The sequence below is a fragment of the Cyanistes caeruleus genome, chromosome 2 (genome assembly GCF_971803275.1).
Source record: "Cyanistes caeruleus chromosome 2, bCyaCae1.hap1.1, whole genome shotgun sequence".
NCBI classification, from domain to species: Eukaryota; Metazoa; Chordata; class Aves; order Passeriformes; family Paridae; genus Cyanistes; species Cyanistes caeruleus.
The window spans coordinates 25280335-25304626 of NC_141702.1; the positions used below are offsets into that span (position 1 = coordinate 25280335).

General features: G+C 36.0%; 1 protein-coding gene across 1 annotated transcript in view; it reads left to right on the forward strand.

Moving 5' to 3' along the window:
* PRIM2 (DNA primase subunit 2) overlaps positions 1–24292 on the forward strand; it is a 91282-nt gene that overhangs the window by 8554 nt on the left and 58436 nt on the right. The window contains exons 5-6 of the mRNA XM_023922442.2: positions 13327–13422; positions 14253–14390. Of these exons, the coding sequence (XP_023778210.2) occupies positions 13327–13422; positions 14253–14390 (234 nt within the window). The remainder of the gene's footprint in view (positions 1–13326; positions 13423–14252; positions 14391–24292) is intronic.

The window sequence follows — 24292 nt, forward strand, 5'->3', positions numbered from 1 at the left end:
TAATAGACAATCTGGGTTTTGCCCATTAAGTACATGCTATGGAGAATGCAGAATATAAGTTGTCCAAAATTCTGTAAATGCTCTTATTCCACAGTTGTTTTCTCCTTATAACTTAAATTCAAAACATTTTATATTTTGACTTAAATTCATTCTATTTCTTTTGATGAAAAACCTTGAAAATGCAATACCTGTTGAGTCAAACAACTGTTGGTGTTTTAGGGATATTGCAAAAGAGCGACTGCTGTTATAAACTGTTTTGTTTGTCTGAGTGGATTAAAGGAAAATGTCTGTTGCAGTGTCTACATTAATGATTCTAACAGTATTTCTCACTGCTGCTATGAACTGTTGGGAAACTCCAGCTTTGCCTGTAGCTCTTGTTGTAAACTTGAGTGAATAAAAATTAACATTCAATCATCACTCAATTGAGAAAGCCTTTCTCTTAAAATACCTCTTATTAGAATAACTTGAATATTCTAAGATATGTGGCTGATGTACATTATATGTTGCTGGACTGAAATATCTGGTATCAGTGCAGGTTGGTAAAATAGGATTTGTGCATTGTTACTCTTAACACAGACTTCCCTGTGTCTTTGACAGACTATTAGAAATGCCATTCTCTGGTTCAACAGACCTTTCAGTGAAAGGTGTGTTTGTGGAGCTGTATTTTTGTTGCTTATTCCCCAGCTTCATATTCTCCTGTCACAGTTTCAGCATTCAGACTTGTAAGAATGAATTAATGTTTGCAGGTTGTTGGAAATAGCTAGGAGTATGGCTTGGTTTGGTGCTGCTGAATGTGCCTTCAATATGTCAAAATGATTAAGAACCTTACCTCTGTTGAGGCAAAAAAAAGCATCACTTCATTGAAAATATCCTTCCCTGCTACTGCTTTCACCCCCTGCTTCCAGTTCCCCTGGGAATTTAGGCAAAACTAATCCTTCCTTGCACTACCATGTATAAAACATTTGAATATTACTAATGAATTCCATATGTATTTGTTGAAGGTCTAAATGCTATGGAGCTATGTAGAGGCCACTGCAAAAGTACGGCCACTCTAAAAGCAGTATTCTTTTTCTCAGTGTTCTATTTGTAAAAGGAAATGCTTCCTTTGAAATCAGGATGAACAATTCTCCTCATGTTTCCTTGTTAGAAGTTACAATGTTTTCATGCCTTACTGTGCGTAAAACAAGATGGAAATCACACTTTGTGCTCTACCTGTTAGAAAAAGAGATGGTCTTCAGAAAAAGGAAGTAAGTTCTGATGCTCCATTTTCTGTATGGGTAAAGGGATAGAAATTCTATTACAAAGCTTTTGATTGCTTATGATGCACTAAGAAACTCCTAGTTAAATTTCTTTAACAAGAGGAGAGGTCCCTTGCATTTTCTAGATATTGATTCTGCTTTTAGAATCTGAGAAAGGCCAGGGTTGTTAAAGCTTGACCATGGCATAGTCTGGCATAGCAATGTTAGCAATTCTAAGAACCACTGTAAAATGTGATGCTTAGTATTTATTAAAAGAGCTGGTCAACTCTTGTGGGGAGGAGGAATAAATGGATTGTCTTCCACAGTTTTTTCACAGTTGTCTTCATTTACAGCACCAACAAAGCGAACCTAAATTTGAGAATTCAGTAACTGTCACCTCTTACCTTGCTTGCATGCATGAGAAAGTGATACTTACATATATATTTTGCAGGGATTTTGCAGACAAAATTCCGAGATTCTGTGGATTGAGGATTATTGCTTAATAGAGTCAATAAATCTTCAATCCCACTAATGGACAATATTTAAGAAGTTTTAAAGATCTTTCTGTATTGAAGATATTTGAATACTTAATAAAAAGATCATATTTAGCAAATTCTGAAAAGACTGAAGATAACTAGAGGAAAAAATACCAGATTTCCAAAGGTTTTTTTTATGTGATGGTCAGCTGCAGGGAGTTGGATATGATAGTTCTCTTCTCATGGTTCAAGAAATTTGTAATCAAAGAGCAAGAGCTTTCTGTAGTTAAAAATAGAAATGGAATTTAAGGAAAACTAATGTCTTAATTTTTTTAATAGGATTTCTTATATCTAGTGTCTGACATTTGTATTGCTGATAGAGCAAAATATGTGGCGCAGTGTTTATTACAATTAGTTAATGCCTGCTCTGGGGAGTTTTGCCTGATAATACAGATGCCTTTCACTTGAAAAAGGAAGGCTTTAAACTTAACAATATTCAAGCTAAACATGAGGACTTCAGTATGATGAATATGTCTGAACATGCACAGGATTATTGCAATTCAAAATTTTTACAATGTTTGTGAAAATAAGCTGTAACTATTTTTGTACTAGGTGTTGGTAAAGCAGTATAAAGATGACATGGCATGTCCTCATTTGCTTGGAAGCCTTCCCAAACATTTTTGAACAAGCAAAATTTAGTCATGCATTTTTTTCATCAAAATGCCAAGCACTTATGCAAATGTTTCATATTTCTAAAGATCAAGCAAAAGCAATCATCAGTACTTGTCCTGATTGTCAACTTGTGCAGCTCCTGCATCTACAAGAACTGTCAATCCACAAAGATTGCAGAGTCTGTAATTACAGCAAACAAATATCACCAAATATCCATCTTCTAGGAAATTAAAAAACATTCATGTATTCGTAAACACCTTTTCAAGTGTAGTTTTTGCATCCTTACATACAAGAGAAACATCCAAACATGCTTGTCAACGTTTTTGCAAGCATTTGCTTCATTAAAAATACGTCAAAAAATAAAAAACAATAGTCCTGCTTACACAGCTCAAAAGTTAGCCACATTTTTAATAAATTAGTGTTTGCCATACATTTAGCATTCCTTATTCACCCACAAGTCAAGCAATAATAAAAAAAACACATAACACTAAAAAATCTCTCTTAAGTAAACAATTTTGTCTGCTTGGAATTCCCATATCTACATTTAGTACAAATCATGGGAATTTGAGGGTTACATAAGTTCTTCTTCATAACTCCTTGGAAAGTTTTTACAAAGCTGGCACTGGATTAAGTTAGTCCCTCTTTAGTATTCTCTAAGAAGCTTCTGGGACTTGGATTTCTTGGGGAAAGATACTTTTTGAACTACTAACATGCAGATTGCATGTTAATCACTTGTAGGAGTAGCTTTGGCTAGTCTCTTCTCTGACAAGTGTGGAAGATGCCTGAGCAGGTGCTGCCCAGCCTAGTGGAACATTGCTTTGGTGCTCAAAGTTTTATAGTACTCTGAAATATTATTGTTTATACCTACCAATTCATGCCAGCATGAGCAAGAGGTAGAGTGCATGATATTGAGTAAAATGTGGAGAAAAGGATGAGGGTAAAAGGAAAGCAAGAATACATTTGTGCTTTAAGAGTATTTTCCCCTGATACCTTTATTGGTTTTCTATCACAGTAAAAGGGGAATAATGGAATGGCTCTGAAGGTGTTTCAGAATGTTTTTAGTCTGTTTTATACTTTAAATATTTTAAAAAATGAAAGATTAAGCTATTTAAGGGACAGTACTACCATCATCCAGATAAATATGGAAGCTTTTTATGTATGGCAGGTAATTTTCAGCACTCAAGGCATATTAAATAATCTATGTGCAAAGTCAGTCACGTAGGGAGCATCGGAAATCCTTAAGCAGCATTCAAGAGGAGTAAATACTGACATTTAAGGTGACAGAGCCCATCAAAGAGAATATGAAAACACAGGTGTGCAGTTGAGATTTACATCAATTTAGGAGATTAAAGTATTAAAATCTTGCTATAAATGAGTAATTACATCAATGATGCCTGACAGTTTCTGGCAGTAAAGGCACTAACAGATTTAAAGATATTTAAAGGGAAATTTGTGAATATTTAGTAGTCATTGTAGGAAATATTTTAATCTCAAAGTATGTTTTTTGGGATATGAAGGAATTATATAAAATAAATGGCTTTACAGGTAAGTGATATTTGGGCTTCAACTACAAAGCTGTTCTTGACATGGTTAGAAACACTTCCTTTGAAGCCCTCAGTCTGGGTTTCAGCCTTTTGTCTGCTCTGCCTTGCATAATTTTTTAAGTCTCCGAGACCTGCCACTTGTTCTTAGACATCAAATGGAAGATTAGTCCTTTTAGCAGCTGCAGCTGTAGGGCTGTGATACATCCTGTGCTGATTTAGAACATTTAATGAACTTCTGAGTCCATTTCACTTGGTTCTTGAGAAAACTTGCCACAAAACCTGTTCACCTTAACCAGTCACACTTTCTCTCCCTGGGGATGGTCTTAGGGTCTCTTCTGTTCAGGTGGACAAATTGTTCTGTGGTTACTTTCAAATTGCTGTGTGGGATTATTTTGTTCTGTTTTTTCTTTTTTTCTTTTTTTTTTTTTCTTTTTTTTCCTTCAACACTCCAAGCAGCATTTTGAAGATGACAGTAGTTCCATTTGCCTTGCCTGTGTAAACGTTGCAGCTTTGCTTGCAAAATTCCCTGCATCTGTGTATTCAAGTCTCACAGTGGTGGTCATCATTCTGCTGCTTTACTTTGCTTTTAGCTTTTTTAAAAATAATGTCAAACCAAACATATTTCTTCTTGTTCTATCCACTAGTTGAGAAAGGTAGGGCTTTTTTTCCTGTTTGTTTGGTTTTTTCTGTCTCTTTGTATTTGCCTTGTATCCATCATTATACTTTCTTCTTTAAGCCTTTCTTTGTGTGCTGTTTTGTCATTTCTGTGAGCGTCCTTTGCCGTTTTTACAGTTTTAGATCAGATTTTCTTCTCTATCCCATTCTCTAGAGCTCTTGCAGTGCCCCCAGCCTCATGGCATTTTAGTATGTGATATGTTCCTGTTTTAATATACAGGTTAGGAACTGAAGTATTAAATTTTACTTTGATTGTGGAATGTGGTTTAAGACATCCTTCTGTTTTGAGTTCAGTTCTTCCACACATGGCTTTTCCAATGGGTTTTGAACCCAGATTATAGAAGATTCAGTGGAACTGTTTTGTCATTTGCATGTGAAAGTGTCTTTTGGTGACTTCAAGGGTGTTTGACACAATATGACACCTGCTTTTCTTATGTCCCTGAGGTCTGTGCACTGTGATAACAGCCGTGAAATCATCTTAACATGGTTGGGGTTTTTTTACACAGGTGGATTTGCTGCTTGTCTCATGTTTTTTTCCTAAGTAGTATTGGATGCTTTGATTTTTTTGCTGTACCTTTCCAGGAATTTAACTTGCATATTGGAATATGGAGTGGAGTAGAATACAAAATTGAATTATGAATTTATTTTTTGGTGCTATTCTGGTCATCATTTTGACTGTTCCAGTTTCTTTATCTTCAGACTCTTAGTACCTCTTTGTTGCTTCCAGAAGAAATGAAAATTAATAGTCATTACCATGTCTTAATCCGTGGTGTAAGGATGTTGTATAGTTGGATTTATATTTCCTGCAATGCTTCTGTTCACAATTATCTTTCTGGGTTGTGCAGAAGAAATAAACTTCTAAGTGTAGTGTATTTCATCTTGAATACATGTTTTGCTATTTTCACTCCACAGAGCAGAAAAAAAATCATGTTTAGATTAAACTTTCTTACCTCTGAACAGCCTCTTGAAATTTAAAACATTATGACCTTTTAAATAACTTTTACGTTAGATACCTTATTTTTTGGGTAACAGCCAGTTATTCCAGAATCAGATGTCCTGATTTTTAGATGCTACTATAAAGCACATTATTTTAATAAATGCTTTGGATCATAGTAATGGGGAAGGAATGGCAGATGGGAATAGTCGGTTGGGGGAGCTCAAGGTCTTTAGTGCATCTGCAGACATTTGAAGGAAGGAATAAGAACTGCAAAATAAAATGGAAAGAGCAAAATGCATTAGAGATTTTTTTTTTTTTTCCATAGTAGCTCTTTGATGATGCAGTTGAAGTGCATTTTAGCTGCTTTAAGCAGTAGAAATTAAATTTCTTTAATTTCCATTTTTATGATCAGAGTAGTCCTATGAGAGACTTTCTGATATCACTATTATGTTTTCTTCAAAAACGTTTATCTTGGCAGTTGGGCAGTTGTATAAATATTTGTAGTTCAGCTTCTTGAAAAAACACTTTATGACTGCCTTTATTTGGTAGAGAAGATCCTGAAGTCAGATGTGGATTAATGGGAATGGGGACTAGTTTGTGTCCCTGTTAAGGACAGATACATTTGAAAGAATATTCAATGTCATGTCTAACCACTAAAGGGCTGTGACTATAATTATTCATTTTGGAACAGGTGTTAATCCAGAATGTCCTTCTGATAAGGTTTATGGCTTTTCATTTCAGGGGCATCAAATTATATTTCTTCCTTTCCCAAACAGGATAGGGATAAGTAGAAACTGTCTGGAATCTATATTACTGTGTGGAAAGTTATGCCAAACTAAGATAATAACTACGCAAGTAGGCTATGGTTTGCATTTGCTAAGGAAATGGTTCTGAATTATATCTTACTTTTCCACTACTTAAATATTGTGTTTGCCCCTTTGCTTGAAAACCAATGATGCTTATCTTACTGTTGACAGCAAAGGTCGTAAGTGATGCATGCTTAAGTGGGAAATGTACCTTATTGCCAAATACATAAGTATTCTGTCATTTAAATCCATGCTTAGAGTCATAACAGAAACAGAATTGTGTGTGGAAAGGTTTGGGATTAGGGTGGTTTTTTTAAGTGCTAGAGTTTGTTAAATAAGACAGTGAAACATGTACTATTATTACTTGAAAAAAACGTAGTGAGTTATTCTCATCTAAAGGTAATTAGATTAGATGATTGCCAAGCAGCCTGGATATTCTAGTGAGCTAACATTTTGAGGGATGGGTAGATGGGATAAGGTTTGATTAAAATATTTAAGCTTAAAATGAGTGATAATATTCTCTCACAGACTTTTAAAATAAAGCTTGATTTTAATTTTTTTTTTATAATTTTTTTTTTTTTGGGTGCACTAGCAGGATGTATGGGGTGCCTCTTTATTTACTCTTCTCTAACAGATCCCTGAGCTGTAAGCATTACTTTGTTATTAATTATGGAGAAAACTGGTGCATTTTGCTGCAGTAATTCTAGTTGCATATACTTATTTGCACATATGGTGTTGGTGATAGTCTATGAAATTGTAGTATTGAGTAATAGATGTGATTAAAAAATATATAGCTACTGGGGATTTCCTTTTTCACCTTCATAAGCATAATGAACAACAGTTTGTAAATGATGCAAAATGCTAATTAAAAGTTTTAATTTGGCAATCATCTCAGTTTGATTAGAAGCAGATGCTGATTATCTGCAGAAAACTAAATGGACCCTTAGAAAGTCTTTCTTATTGTTTAAAATTGACTTGTGGAAGTAAAGTCAAACTACACCACCAAATGTACAGTTACTTATACCCCTTTAGAGCACTGGGGCACTATGATTCTTACTAAATGCTTTTGTGTACTTCATCATTTGAGTTAATTAGGAGATTTACAGTCCACAGTAAGGCTGAGTCCTAGGTACTGTATGTGCTCTTTCTGGATGAAGTACATTCTCTTTACTGCTTTGAGAAAGTTATTTGCTTTGAAACAAAAGTTGTGGGAAAGGCTACAGTAAAGATACGATGAATAAAAACATTCTTCTTCTTAATCTAGCTGAAAGCACCTAGACAACAATTGGAATACAGTCTGAATCCTGAGGCAGATGTTCTGCTGTAACTCTGGATTTCTAAAATAAAATTGAAATGACAGCTGTGCCAAAAATGTAGGGGAAAATAGGATCTTGTACACCAGGCTCTTCAGCTTAAGGTAGAAGGAGCGGAAATGTACTCTAGCACTTAGTTGTTGTCCAGCTCATACTTGACTGCCATTTATCTAAAGACTTGGAAAAGGTGAAAAAACAGCAAATCCTCACCTCATCCTTATAGATTTTCAGTTCTTAGCAGTTGGTGATTTTGGAAGAAACTTAGTATGGACAAGTAGAAAGGTGTCATCAGGTGACTCCTTTTTTCTATAAGTATTTTAGACATTCTTATGGGGAATGAGAAAAGAGAAAATTGGGAAATTAATAGTGTATTTTTAATAATTATACCCATATCTTGTACAAGAAGAAATTTTTTTTTAATAATCAAGTTAAGTTCTTTTATAGTGGTTGAGGTGAATAATGTTTGAAAAATGAATTTATTTTTTGCATAGCAGTGAATGCAGTAGCTTTGGAGTTGTTTATATTGTTCCTTAATACAGCAGCATAAAAGCTGGTAGGATGGTTTCTGCAGGATGTAATTACTCTCCAAGTAGAATTTACTAGCTGCTGTTTTGGGCATAAGCTTCAGAAAATGATCTGCCAACTTTGAAACACTCTTCCAGGCTAATCCTGTGATTGAATCTAGAAAAACATTTGTTAACAAGTTTCTTTAAAATTGCATCTGATGTTATTATCCTGATTTGTAAATGAAAGAATCTTGTTGATGTATTTATCAGAAGGGTTTTCTGTTAGCTCTTTAGTCATGTGTGACTAATGTGATTGAGTTAGTGTTTCTAGGTAATTCTGTAGTAATTGTTTTGTTCAGCTTTCCTTTAAATGGATATAGGGAAATGTTTGTGAGGGATGTGGGAGACTGAACCTGTATCACTGAGTTTCTCTGTGATTATGGTAACCATAAATTAGCTGTATAGTGAGGCAGATCATAGAATGTTTTTTCTGTGCCCACTCTTGACTCAAAAAGAAAAGCCCAACAATGTTTCAATTGATGGATAAGAATAAATAATAATAGATAATAATTACAATTTATATTTTTAGGTATGCCAGCAGGCTGAACTTGAGCTAAAATACACAGCTGTAGTACTTCAGAAGATAAAATTTCCTTCTTAATTAATTTGTGCTTGGCCAAAATGAAATTGATAATCATCATTTTGAATGACAGATTTATGAGCCTTTGGAATGTTTTCTTTAAGGCTCTTCATCCTTTTCATTGATAGGAGAGTTGGGAATGGTGTCCTTTGCTAATCAAGCCAGTATTCATTAATTGGCTGGTTACACTTTAAATTTATATTCTCAAATTTAATGGTATCTAGGTTAATACTTTGGTATTCTAGTGCTAGCTTAGTTTGTAGTGTGATGTGTGGCAATGGAGAAGATTGATTAGGAAATGCTTATTTTTTTCTGCTTTATGCTTAGAGTCACAATTAGCAAAGTATCGATTGACACCACCTGTTTTTGGGAAGGATGTTGTGCTATTAGAGTACTAGGTGGTCTGCAACTAAAAGCAGATTTTAGAAAGTTAACTTCCTAAGGAAACCAGTGCACATAAATACCTGAAGCTGAATTTTGGAAAAGGAAAGGACTTGTGTGTGGAGTTCTGGTTCCTTATTGGGAGACTTAGAGACAGTAAAACTAAGTAATTGCACATATATAGCACTATAATGTCTTTGTCTCTTCATTAAAACAGAGTAGGGATATAAAATTTATTTTGAAGTTTTTGGACTACCTCACTGACTCTGTTTGTTTAACCAAGCCCTGCATATTAAATTATTCATATTTTAATCTAAATTTATGTGTCTTTGTGTTTCCAGGACAGTTCTGTGATTAAAAGTCAATGAATAAACTGCAGGTAGAAAGCAAGAAAATTAGAAATAATGCAGCTTCTCCTGAGTACTTGCTTCTTTCACTTCCTCTCTTTTTCAGTCTTTATTATTTCTAAGTCTCAGGAATTTATGATGAGTTGTTGAATTGTTTCAAGCTATGCTACCTGACCTATGTCAGGAGAGATCCTTTTCCTGGTGTTCTTTGCTTGTGCAAAGCAGTCTGACATAGTGATAAGTGGTTTATTAAACTGGCTGCAAATGAACGAGGCAAAAGGAGTGAATTGTTTTCTTTGAGGAGAGTTTAATCAGTTCTGTGTGGAAGGTCAGATGGTCATCAGGTGAGACCCTCAGAAGAATTCTGTATTTATTTACTTATTAATATTTTGAGCAACACAGTGTTTTATCTGGTGAAGATCACCAAATTTGGTCAGAAGTTAAGCAGCCTGTTTATCTTTCCAATCTCAGAATCCTAAAACCTGTATTTAATTGTATCTCATTTTTTAATGATTACTGAAATGTGTTTTTGCAGGTGCTATTTTAGGATGAAATTATTAGATATACAAACTGTAGTGCTCTTATTTAAATAATTCAAAACCCCCCAAAACAACAGTAAAAAATAAACTTTTCTAGCTTCTGTGAACCAAGAAAAACTGTGATACATGTTTCACGATGCTCTGGATGCAGTGATACAGGCATGGCCTCACTGAAAGCTTGAGTCTGACTTTGGTCTATGAGTAGTGCATTTCTTTGCATTGCAACTTCAGTCGATTTGATGAGAAAATGGTGAAATCATTAGTGCCAATGGAAGGTTATTTTGCATGTTGCAGTCTTTAGGGAAGCCAATTTTATTTTTGAATGCATTCTGGAGTAATTTTCCTGCTTTAGTTAGGGGTTAGGATTGTCCTTGTTTCCTCTTTCTCTCTATTAGCTGAAAACATGGAGGTCATGTGAATTTGGTAAAAAGGCAAGGAGCAAAGTGTTTGTGGGGCTGCTGAATGTTTGCTTAACCTATAAGATACTTGAGCCTGTAAGAAGGAAATTATTTAACAGCTTTATGTATATCATTTATGTATACAATAAATAGTGCTTTGCAATACTGTCTGTGTTTGCTTAAAAAATACAATTTCTGATAAAACTGGTTTTTTGGTCACACTTTCCGCAGTCTTACCTAAATCTTTAGTCATGGTCCATTAACCTGTTTTTTTGAGGGTTCACCAGGATTGCTTTTACCCCAACAATGTTAAATTGTTTGCTAATGACATGCAAGAATATCTAAGATAACTGTCACTACATCTGTACAAAATTGAGATGGTCAAATTACTAATAAAGGAGGATGTAGACAACTTGTGAAGTTTGGAATAAATTCCTCTTGAAATAAAGTGTAATACTTAAAAAAAGGGTTTTGTTGATGAAATTGAACTATTTTGTTTTGGAAGAACAAATAAGGAATCCTTGCCTTTCCCTCTTCTTGTTCTCCTCCCAGTATTGCTGGCCTGTCTGTAAAACAATTTCTGGACTTCTTTAATAGCTCTCCAGGAAAAAGCTCCACTCTGTCCTTGACTTGGCTTGATGGAGTTATTTTTAGTAAGATATCCTAGAAGAAATAATGGAATTGTAACCACCATTGCTATACAATGTGTTGTACTGTTTCTATATGGTCAGTGAGGGTTTGGAATGACCTAGTGCACAGATTCTCCAAAGGAAATTCTACTAAGAATGCATAAAATGGTTACATTTAAAAATTGAAGTCACCATTTTGGAATTAAAATGAAAACTTACGTCTCTGGTAGGTGAAAGGCAAGCTTGCAGGCTGTTGCAGTGACTTAGATTTATACTTACTTAGACAAGAAATAGATACTCCGGAAGGAATAATGGAGTGTTGTTACCACTGTGTGAAATTTGCATACAGTTTCAGTGTGTCATGTTTGAAAAGCAGGAATTTTTCAAAGTCTAACAAGAATGAGATTGTTAATGAGAGTATTTTCTTGTTTCATTTATAGAAACATTTAATTGTTTTGATACAGGTACTTTGTTAAAGAGGAATGCTTTCTTTACAGGCTGCTGAGCTTTACATTTTTACATGCAGAATACAATACTGTTGTGTATTTCCTCTCTCTTCAAAGCTACATTCTTCTGCCTAGCTGGCATCTTTATTATTATTTTTTAAAGCTGATTTTCCTGAGAGAGTACTACAGATTACATCAAGATGCAGACAGGGTAACCATAAACCTTCTCAACATTGCTGCCTTGGCTGTTTCATATTCATACATCAAATCCCTGTTTTTCTCTAAGCTACTCCTCCAAGTTTGAAGTTAAATGGTTTATGACTTCCAGGAGAAGTGGTTTTTTTTGGTTTTTTTTTTAGTTTTCTTGGGTTTTTTAGTTGAGAAGGAAAAAAGTTTTGTATAAATGCCCATTTAACTGTGTATCAGTGTTGGTCAACAAATTAGATATTCTGCCACATTCAGAGAAGAAAACTAGAAAACTGCTTAAGCACATCCCTTTCCAGTGGAGAGGAAAGACATAGGGTGACTTCATTTTGCATTTGGAGTCTGCATATTTATTGAATGTGATGGCCTGGGTTTGGTTCCTGACTATTCCCTAAAATCTACCTTGACTGCAGCCTTGTATCAGCTCACTTGTAGGTATTGGAGCACACATCCAGTTTATGGAGAGCAGTGTCATGTGTTGTGCTTTGGTGACACTTCTGTCCCTTTGTATTTTGAGAAAGTATTCTGCCTTCCTTAACATTTTAATTCCTTTCTGTCAGAGACTACTCCCATTATACTTCATCAAAAGCATGTTATGCAAATGTGTGCAGATTTGGGTGCCACAATATAAGAAAGACATAAAGTTATTAGAAAGTGTCCAAAGGAGGGCCGTGAAGATGGTGAAGGACCTTGAGGGGAAGCCATGTGAGGGGTGTCTGGGGGCACTTGGTCTGTTCAGCCTGGAGGAGACTGAGGGGAGACCTCACTGCAGTTACAGCTTCTTGTGAGGGGAGGAGGAGGGGCAGGCACTGATCTCTTTGTGGTGACAGTGACAGGACCTGAGGGAATGACATGGAGCTGAGTCAGGGGAGGTTTAGGTTGGATATCAGGAGAAGGTTCTTCACCCAGAGGGTGGTTGGGGACTGGAACAGGGAAATGGTCACAGCACCAAGCCTGACAGAGCTCAAGAAGTGCTTGGACAATGCTCTTGGACACATGGGGTGACTCTTGGGGTGTCCTGTGCAGGGCCAGGAAGTGGACGATCCTGATGGGTTCCTTCCAACTCAGCATATTCTATGAATTCTATGAATCCTGAATATAAGATTAGATATAATTTTGTTAAATATTTTGTTAAATATGTATTTAAAAATAAGGTGAAACTGTTCTTTTTGTTAAAATCTGATGAAGTCAAGTTCTTGCTAACTGCCATTTATTCATCTTGCTTTGTTTTAATGCATATCTAGAGACAAGCAAAGATTGCCACAAGTTTTATTTTAGAGATGTTGGCTTCTAAAAACTGTGTTTTGCAGTTCTTGTTAATGCTTAAAATTACTGTAATTTAAAATCTGCCCTTCTGCTTCAGAGGGAGGGTTGCTTAACACCATTGACCACTAGTGTTTTGCTGGTTTCTGCTTAATTAATTGTTAGTGATTGCTTGCAGTATATATAGCTCCTTTTCTCTTTTCAACTAAACTGATAATATTATAAATTAAGTAATATTTTAGCTCATGCTAATAAAATAAGAAAGCCTTATCCTAAAGTATTTCTATTTCTAAAACAAATTCTTAATTTTAGATTGGTGAAGACCTGAAAAATGAATTGGCTTATGAGTTGAGTGTGTCAACCCCTGGCTTCAGTCTGCCTAAAGTAAAAGAACAAATGTTCTATAAGGTAAGTAAAAACTGCTGAGTCCCACAGATTTGTGTTTATTCTCTGTCAGTTAAATGCAAAGTTACTAATTTTACCTAATAGTCACAGTAAATCAAAGTATGTAAAAGACTAATGAGAGTTCCTCTACTTCATGTGAGTATAGGGGTGGAGGGAGAGACTGAGAAAAAGAAGGAAGCTTTGAACTACTGATAATGTCTTTTCTCCTCTTACTGTCATCCCTTACTTTTGCCACAAAAATGCTCTTAAGTTTTAATGTTTCCCAGACAAATGATTTAATTTAGCTGGCTGACATATTGTTCAGGATGGAGACATTCTCAAACATCTGTTGCTGAAATCAGGTTTGGTCTGATTTTATTAGTCAGAAATTGTTTTGCAAGAGAAAGGGAGAGGAAAAGAAATTGTCATGTGGCCCACTGATTATTTGAAGTAAAGTTGGTTGGGTTCCAGATCTGTTCGCAAAACCTTTTGTATGTAGCTTACATGAATCACATATTTCCAGACATTTGAAAAAGAAATTAATTTTCAAATAACAAATCAGTAAGTCATGCAAATCTACATAATCGGGTCAATAGTTGTAGACACAAACTTTGAAGTAGTTTATTTTACCTAGTTGCATGACTTTCTGTAAGCAAGCAATATTTTCCCACCAAAATAATGATTAGCTATTCCAAAGTCAACATTTAATTTCACAGTCTTTGAGTTTTGTCTGGAGACAGTGTTAAAAGAGAGAAAATGAGTTAAAGTTTTGCTGGTCTATCTTGAATCCTAGGGCTGTAAACATTGTTGCTGTGTTATTTTGCTTTTCCATAATGTGGGTTTTTCTTTCTCAGGTTGGACTTGCAGATGCTGTGGATTTATTTAGAGCCAGAAAAGTATTTATTAAAGATGGCTTTGCATATGTGCCATTTAAGGAGATTGATGTCATTGTTTTGAATAACTATAGAACAAAACTGTCTAAAGCACTGGCGGTAAGTCAGATAAAGTCTGATTTTTATAACTCTTCTTGTATTGTTTGGTGACACTCTTGGACAATAGCCTTTTTGGGTTCTAAATTTATATGCTTCTATCTGGAGAATACCAGAAACCTTACTCCAAGTACTGGCTGCACTAAAAAACATTCATTGTGAGCTGAGTGTTCATTAATTTCAAATGGTATTTAGCATATAATGTGAATTCTAAAGAAATTTGTACTAGAGGATTTCAGAATTTGTTTCTCACAGAGACAGTAACATGCCCTTTCATTTAACATGTTACCCCTATGCACACAACTGTTATTTCTGCTCATATCTATCTTTCCTCCTACGATATTTTGCAACAGTTTTTTTGTTGGAACAAGTGAAACAGTTGTGGGTTTTTACTTATGTTCTGTTGGTAAGAACTGAGATTAGCTCACTTGGTTAGAGCATGGTGTTAATAATGCCAAGGTCATGAGTTCAGTGTCTGTACAGGTCACCCACTGAAGAGTTGGGGTTGATGGTCCTTGTGGGTCCCTTTTAACACTGAATATTCTATGAACTCAAATGAGGATAAGGCAGAATATGTCAGGCAAAGGTAAAGTTCTTGTTGTATGAGTATTTGAGTTATCATACCTGGTTAGGATATCTGTGATAAACACGGTATGTGAATGTCCTTCTGTTAGTAATTTGGTCAGCAGTTCAGGAATTGTTTGTTTTACAATATGAGACTCTTCACAGGGTTTAAAAGTGGGTGGTCATGTCTAACACAAAACTTTCATCCTAGAAAATACAGCATTGAATTACATGAAGGCAGTTTGGATTGCTTTTCACAAATGTTTTCAAAGCCTTGTATTGTTATGTTACATTAATGCCAAGGTTGACCGTGAGCTTTTAGTAAACAAACAGTGGGAAGCAAAAATGCTTTCCTTTATCAAATTAAAAAAAGCCTGTTGTCTTTTCCAAGGTGCTCTGAAATTGTACACCTTATGGGAATGTGCTTGTGTTGAAGATGCTCTACCTAGGTCTCCAAAGCATTGAATGATTTGGGTGGTTGCCTAGCCTTGTTACATTGGTCACAACATTGCAGGTGCATGTCACCATCCTGCATGTTAGAGCGATTCTAGTTGGGGTTGTAAGGGAGGAATGGAGTGAGAGCGAATTGATGTGTTAGCACTGAGCTTTGAAAGAGCAGTGAATAATTCATAGCACTGACTTTTAAAAAAAGTTTCATGTTGACAGTGGCAGAAATTCAGTTCAGTCAGTTATGCTTTAATCACTAGTCAAGCCCATGAAGCATTCAGATGTTCTCTTTCATCATTTAAAAACAAGTTTGACATCCCAACTGTGGCTATTTCTTAAGGCTTTATAATAAGAGGAGTTGGTATTAGTCAAGCCTTCTTGGCAGTTCGAAGTACAACTGAAGATGTTAATTTTATGTGCAAAATCAATACTGCAAAGGCCTTCTTTATGTATTCTCTGACCCATTTGATAGTAAATAATTTCCTTGTGCCATTAATAATGATTAAACTCTAGAAAGCTTGAACATTTTCTGTAACATGTGAGCTGTAATGTTAGCTCAACTATTGTTTTATAATGGAACACCATTTAAATTCATAGAAGTTTGCTTAATGTTTTATTCATGAGGGTTTCACAGTGTTTACAGTAACATGCAAAATTATGCATCTCATATTTGAGGAATGTAGTTTAAAATTCTGATATTTTTAAAAATAAGATCAGAAGATTCAGCTTAGTGTCGTGGCTCAGACCCACAGACCCATATCAGAGCTATACTGGACCCAGTACTGCACAAAAGAGGATTGCTTCAGAGAAATCTGAAGTGGGACAAAAGGGGGAGAGGATAGAAGAAGGATCTGATGCATGGATACAGGATGGAAGGATGAACCCACACTGAAGCAGATGGAGAATTCCTGAAGGAACCACAGCCTGTGGAGAACCTATGCTTAAGGATTTTTGTTTTCTGGGAGTGCATCCCATGGGAGAAAGCCCGTGCCAGAGCAGGGGGAATCGTGAGCAGGCAGGAGCTGTGGAGAGGAGCTGTTCTGGACCGAGCACAGCTGTGCCTGCTGTCCACCTGCTGCCCTGGGTGGAAGCTGTGGGAATCTCAGATGGAGTAGCACAGTGCAGCTGATAAGAGAGGGAAGCAAAGGCATTGGCTTGTTTTTCTCTGCTCCTCACTACCTGAGTCTTACTGACAGTAAATTACATTAATTTCCCTCACGTTGAGCCTGTTTTGCTTGCAGTGGTAACTGTTTATCAATCTCCCTGTCTTCATCAGCATCTGTAGTAATTTGGCTCTTAGGTTGGGGCAAGTTATCTGTGGCTATTCTTCTAATATTTTGTCATGAGGCTTGTAGTTCTGCTGAGGTTGGAGGAAAGGAACCAGCACTCTGGTTCCAGCTCACACAGCCATGTTAGCTTCTGTGTTTCCTGGTCTCTTTCTCTAAATCAGCTCTCTGATAAATTCAAGGTGTGGGGGTCCTAGATACTGAAAAACCTAACTCTGATTGGGATGCCTCCCAGTAGTGTTTGAATCAAATACATTGAATCTTTATGTCACTTTACCTTAATGAACATTACATTCAGAAAATGCTTTGTCCTAAAGCTTTAGTGTTTTTTGAACAATATATTTTAAAGCCATAAACTGATGCTTGAGAATGTGTAAATATTCCTGCTGTGTGAGTGCTTTTATGGTGTGCTGACGAGTTTATTTTACAAAGACTTGTAATTATCCATGCATAACTGAGCCATAGATTCATTATACTTTTTTAAAATACTTCCCCTTTTTTTTTGCCTAGCAGTTGAAGTAATAACTTGGCTGGTCTCTGAATTGTTGCTTTTGTGAACACTCTTTGTCAGAACATCATATAAGATCTAACTGTCTGCAAATTAAAATATAACCTAGAAATAGCACTAATTGGTGCCACAAGAATTTGATTCCAGTATTAATACATACAATCTTGATAGACCATTTTTCTTCTTAATTTAATACCAGCACTTTTTTACTCTGAATTGCTATCTTGTGTAATCTGAAAAAATGTCTACAAATAAAATTGTTGGTTTTGAGGACTTGATGCAAAAGGAAGACCTCACTGGTGCTTTCTAATTTTGTATATTTTTTTCTTGATTCCTTTCCTGATTTGGCATGTAGTATTTTAAACAGTTAGAAATGGGAATCAAATAAGTTGCATTACTAATATTTATAATGATTTATCTTTTAAAATGAAATATTAGTCAAATAAATACGCTATTTTGGTTGACTTATGCTATAGGTACAAAGAACCTCCTAATTCAGAAAAGTATCAGTATACATAGCACCATCTGTGAAACATTTTCTTCCTAAAACACCTAAGTTTTTAAGCAGTGGAGCAGAAGGCTTTATGTGGTGGCATTAATGGGGAGAAAGTATGATTGATGATGGTCTTGTCACTTGAAATTCATTTCAGGTGTTGTGTTCCCAGTGTTAACTCAAAGTAATTCACTGTAACATAAATGGATGGTTTTTATAATATGCACATACAAGGTTAGTAAGGTAATAACTTAGGCAGTGTAAGGTAAAACGTGATTACAGTGACTTTGAATCTCTCAGGTGAAGTTTTCAGTGAGAATTTTGCAGAGAAGCAGCTGGTCTTCATTTCTGAGTATTACAAGGTCACTGTCAAAGGCACAGGTCACCTGAATAAAATGGTGATATTCTGAGTGGGAGAAGTGATATTCAGGGAAATCATTTAGAGTGTGTGTGTTAAGAGAAGACTGAAATTGTATGTTGACTTGTTACTGGACTTTCCTTTGTGGCTTTTTTTTGGCTGTTGTCTCATTGCTGTCTGTTTTCTAAAATCCATCCTTCAGTGTTTTTTCTCCTCTACTACTTGAAGTACATGTGTTCCTTTTAGAGACCACATAGATTGCTAGTATAAAGTAATTATAAATAAAGTTATGAGGCTAAATGAAATTTGACTCTATTCAGTATTTTTTCTTTCTATTTCTTCTCATGTCTTCTTGCATCTTTCATACAGAGTTTAAGAGTTTAAGTACAGAATTTGCAGCATATGCAATTGGTGTGGTCTCTGCACAGTCCTGTCTGGTTTGATTTGTATGAAAGTGCTTCGATCTTCACATCGATATTTCATGGTAGTCAAGCCAACAAAACAAGATTTGCAGTATTTGAAGCACGTGGAAGGCTTGCCTAACTAAGTTGTTCCCCAAATTTCAGAAAGAAAAAAAAATGGAACTGAATATATTAGTTGAAAGTGCAATTTTATTTCTTTGTTGTGTGGTAAATGTGATAACCTGAAAACTCAGTTAATATGGCACCTGTTAAATGTCATTTATTAATATGCGGGTAGCAGTGATTTGCAAACAATGCACTTAAGTCAGTGAGAAAGAATTGTAATAGCATATGCAGTTGGTGAGTAAACAGAAGTCTGCATCTCGGGGATGACACTGTTACAAATTTGCATTTTTCCTGATTATTTTCTCTTGGTGGCCTGTGACCCACAGCCATTTGCAATGTGATAGCTGTAGCAGTATCTATCTGGAGTTAATTTCATCCACTGTACTCTGGCTTAGCAAGTTTATGGAGCAGGCAAAAAGAAATGGGTTGAATCACTAAACATTGTGATGACAACCTCTCCAATTACATGGTGTTTTTTTCACACATTTTGCATTAAAATATGGAGAATGGCTGTTCTCCTTAGTAAAGTGGTATGGTGTCCTAAGCCAAGGAATGCACATTGCACATATGACATTAACATCTTCTTGGCATTGTGGCTAATGATAAACACTGTGTGACCTTTGGGGAAGGGCTAAATCTTAAATCCCTTTTTTAGTCAGAAGGAAAAATGGGAGATGACTGTTAGTAGATTGAAATCAGACATGATATAAATTGAACACCTGGTAGTCATATCAGGTCTTGGCAGATTAACGTATAGAATCTTTTTAAAGTTTGGAGCACTCCTTTAAGCTGTGAGTGTCACAGTAAAGTATGCACAAGTTCTATCTCAGCAATGCCTTTGCCAAGAGGTGGTTAAAAGAAATTCTGTAAAATTCTTGTAAAAGAAACTGTAAAACTGATTTTAAAAAATCCCACTAATTTTGCTGATACACAACTCAAGTGTTTTGAACTCTTTTAAGAAAAAAGTAGCAATATGCTTTTTGAACTTACTGAATATTTATTTTCAGATTTTTAAATATAGATGAAGTAAATATTTTTAGAAATGCTTGTCACTATTAGTATTGCTGCAGCTAATTTCTGGGTGGCCTCATTGTATGACTTTCCATCTTACTGCAGTTTCCCAAAGGGTATTTAATCTGTTAATGTATTACTTCTTCAATTAATTGCTCATTTGCCTACCTGTGCTACAGAAGAAGTGGGCTTTTTTTTGTAGTTCTTGTAAATGAAAATTATTTGTCAGAACAACTTTTTCCTTGTAGTAGGAAAGCAGGCAGTATATTTGAACAGAATTTTTACAATAAAATCACACCCTGCTATCTTATGGACAGCCTATACAGGCTATCACAAGAATTCTTGGAGTGCTTTCTTCCTGAAATATTTGAAACATGATTTAATTAGGCTGCAGATCTGAGCTGGAATAGTTAAATTTGGCTGTAGTAGCATTGGGCCTGTTGGTGAACCCTGCCCCCCTCCCTATCCAGCTGTGCCTTTGTTTTCACCTCTGGCTTGAAAAGAAGCAGGTCTCTGCTTGGATAATGACTCATCTCCAGGAAAGCATCTGTGCACCTGTGCACTGCTGCCAGGCTCCTACTGGATCATCACTTTCCTTCTGGTGGCCATCGACGTACCTGCCCCACGAGTGTACTGCTGTATCCCTGAATGTTTTGACTGCAGGGATGTTTTAAAGTAGGGTAATCAGTGTCTTATGCTCAACTGATTCTGAATGGTCGGTTGATTTGGGGTTTCTTTTGACTGAATTTCCTGTTGGATTATTGCATAGATCCTATGTGAGTTATGTACGTTTGGTAGTGTCAACATACATAAATGTTTTGTATCATCTCATTGGTCTGATGATAGCTCATCTGTGTGAGGGAGGAGGCAGTAAAGTACTATAATATAGATATTTTGTTGTAAAAATGGATTTTGGAAGGTGATGATGTATTTGGAAGTCTCCAGTTCTACGTGAAATTTTGTAAAATCTTGCATTTGCTCTGTAGATTTTTGCCAGCACACTGAATTAGCTGTCCACTGTTTGAGTTGTAGAAAGGCAGAAAATAAGGTGAAGTATCAGGGAATAACAGATCAATGAAGATACTCAGTTTCCATTTACATGGAGCTTGTGAAAGCTTTCTTTAGCTATAATTTTTTTCTGTATTTATGTAAACAAATTCCTTTTCATGTAAATACTAGTATTTCTCTGTTTGTAAGGTTTGATGTTTAATTTAAATAATCTGTGTTCTTGAACAAATACCAGAAGGCAAAGGTCTCTTTATTACCATCTGTCACAAGTTAAGCAAAATGACATGGTTTATTAATGACTGCAGTCTGTTATATATGTACACATGAAAAAAAATGGATTAAATTTGGATGTACTCCTTAGAGCTTTTTAAGTAAAAGAAAAACCCATGAGTTTTCCCTGTTATTTTTGTAGTTATGATGGTAAAGTGAGGTGAAGGTTGTTCTGTGAATGTATTTCTTAATCCCAAACATTGTTTATGTTTTTTTTTACTCCACCCTTTTCATTTATAGACAGTAAAAATAAACCTAAATATGTGGAAATCCCAACACACTGCCCCCTGGCCTCTTTGTTTAAAACTAAAGTGTGAATCAGGGGAATCTTCTTTGGGGATGGTGGAAATGTAGAATTACTTTTTTTTCAAAGTGAGTAGAATGCCACCAGTTGTCAAAGTGAATGAATAAAACCATTAATCACTTCTTACTCCAGATGACAGGCTTTTAAAGTAATTTTTGGAAGAGTTGAGTCTCCCAGGCACTATTGTAGAGTGCTAGGCATGTGACACCCCTTCTTGACAGAAACCAAATATCTGTTTTTCAATAAAAGTTAATGATAGCTCATATTGCATGAGAAAATAAATAAAAGAAATGTAATAGGTGGATGTAAATGAAAAAATAAGGACTATAAATTAATTTATGATATATTTAAATTTAAAATCAGTCTCTTATCTGTCACACACAATACATTTTTCTGTGTTAGATATTTTAATAAGTGTGATTTCAAAGGCAAATTACCTATTTATTTTGAAATATAATTCTAAACTTTACTAAAATTTTCTCTAGATTGTTGCTACTGAACAAATTAAAATCTTGGGGTGAATCTGCTTTTAAATTTGGTATGTTCTCTGATGTTCCTCTCTATGAAAAAAGGGCTGTGGAGAGCAGGCATCTTCATGCCTGTAGTTACGTTTTCTTTCTTCCCTCTCAGTGCTTTTATTGCTCATAAAACTAGCCAGTTTTAGACTAACAGTTTTAAATAGCAAATCCAGTTGGACTTTTGATCTTAACTTATTTCACCAGGCATGAAGGTGGGGGGAGTGTAGTGGATCATCTAATGATGTGCTTTTGCCAAAATTTAGGCTGGGGAATAATCCTGCATTTTCATTATCAGTCCCCTTTCTAGAGGAAAACTAGACAATTCTATTAATTATATTTTTTTCTTATGTCATAGGATAATGCTGTTAGAGCCTGCAAATAGGAGCAGAGATGATTGAACTAATAATTAGAGAGGCAATAATAAAAAAGTTTTTCTAAGCTGCATATTTTTCAAACCATCACTGTGTTTAGATCTGTGACTTTGGGATTTTATAATGGTTCCAAGACAATGGGTAATTATTATGAAATTAGGTCCACAGCCTAGTAGTTGGCTCTTAAGAAAGTTAGGTTTTTTCAGGCATGGATGTGGGATACTTGGGTTCAGTTGGTGCAAGGGAGAATACATCATACAGGGCATGAGCACAGCCTGTGCTCTGCTGCTGAGGGACTAAGAAGTAGATGTGGGCTGGTGGAGAAGGAATGCCCCTGTGCTGTTTGGTGCAGGGTGCTCTGCCAGCACTGCTGGCAAATCTGTGCAGAAGCTGTGTGAAGAAGGTCATTGTGAGCACTTCTTTCAGGCAGACAACTTTTCCCCAGGCATGAATGCTACTACGAGGAAGAGAAGGATATGAGATATTTGAAGAAGAGAAATCTGTTTTATTTTCTTTCATAATGTCCTTTGCCTTTGTGACAGTGTCTAGAAGCCACAGATAACCTCTCAGGAAAAGAAGCAGCTTTTGTTTTAGTATGTGTTGTTTTTTTGTTGTTTTTAAGACATGGTTACCACTGAAGCATAATACTTCATATAGCAAATGGTAACATACTCTCATCAAGTAATTACTCTGAGCTCAGGATTAGTTCTTTTTTTTTCCTTACATTTTTTTCTGAATATTGGCTAGCACTATTGAAATCTGAGTCAGTCACCAAGATTTTCCCTGGCCACTGATGTGTGTTCCTTAAGCCACTTAAATAGTGTAGCGAAAGCAACCACAATGGGATTATGTGGTGCTGTTGCTTAAACTTTCAGTACAAGTGTTGCAGTTTGGATTGAGTGTAGTTCACATCTAAGCAAACAGTAGGCTCAGTGTACAGACAGCAAGGCGCCCTGGCAGCAGGGAAGGTTGATAGTACCTTGGGCTTTATCAGCAGAAGTGTAGTTAGGTAGGTGGAGAGAGATAATTCCCCCTTTACTTTACACTTAATACACCACATATAGAATATTATGTCTAATTTAGGGGCTCACAGCATAAGAAAGATTTTGATAAACTGGTGCAAGTTTTGTAAAATTCTACCCTCTGTGTTTTCTGCCTGTCTTTACTGCTGAAGTTGAACCTACTGCTTACTAGATTGTCAGCTCTTTTCTGGAAGAGCTATTCTCCAGTGAGTTGGCCATCATCCTGTACCATTCTGTCATAGGTACCAGACTTCTCAGTTGTGCTTGGTGAATTTCAATTACAATCAGTCACCTAAATTGCTTCTGCAGCCAAGGAATAAGAGTGGCACAACACAAGCCCAGGCAACACATGCAGTGTAGCACAGTCCACAGTGTAGCAGAGGCTTGGCTTACTCAGGCTCAGTGTAAATGGGATCCTTAGCTGCTTGCATTTTACAGCGAGCAGTGAGCTGGTTAGTATCACTCCAACCTTCTAAAAGCTTTTCAGCCATCTAATTTAACCTGGACTATAAAGTTGCAGCTTAGATACAGGGATCTGGTATCAAAAGTCTTGTCAAAGCCAAGGCAAATGACACCTGGTATTCCTTACTCACAGATGTACTTGCTTTTGTGACAGAAGAAGAAGAAGGAAGCCGTTGGTTAAAAACAAAGAAATTAGAAGTGCATTTCAAGAATACTAACTTTATGGCTTTCCCGGGGTCTGAAGTAAGACTGCCTGGCCTTGTTCCCCACTCATCCTTAATGCTCCATCAGAAGATGGATGGAGGACTTGCCTTAAGCCATCAGGAGCCTCTCCTGATCAGAATAGCCTTCCAGCAGTGGTGGAGAGTGGGTTCACAAGTTCAGCTCTCAGTACCCTCAGTTACATCCTGAAAGGTTTCACGTGAAACCTGCATGAAACCTTGCATGAGAGGTCATTTCTTGGTAGATCTCTTACTGAATCCTTTTTGACTACTTAGTAGTTCTTTGCTTCCTTGAATAATATTTATAAGGTGCAAATGTCTGGAAGTTTATCAGTAGAGATGAGCAAAAAACGTGAAGGTTAGAATTGCTATCAAACTTGCATTCGTCTCTAATTTGTGGTGTTACTCTTAGAAGCTAAAATACTTAAGATCTAATTGATTTCTGTTTACTTTTGGAAATTTGGGAAGTCATTATGTAATACTCCTTTCTTTGTTTACTATGTCCTGTCACTTAGCAAACATAATTAAACTATGC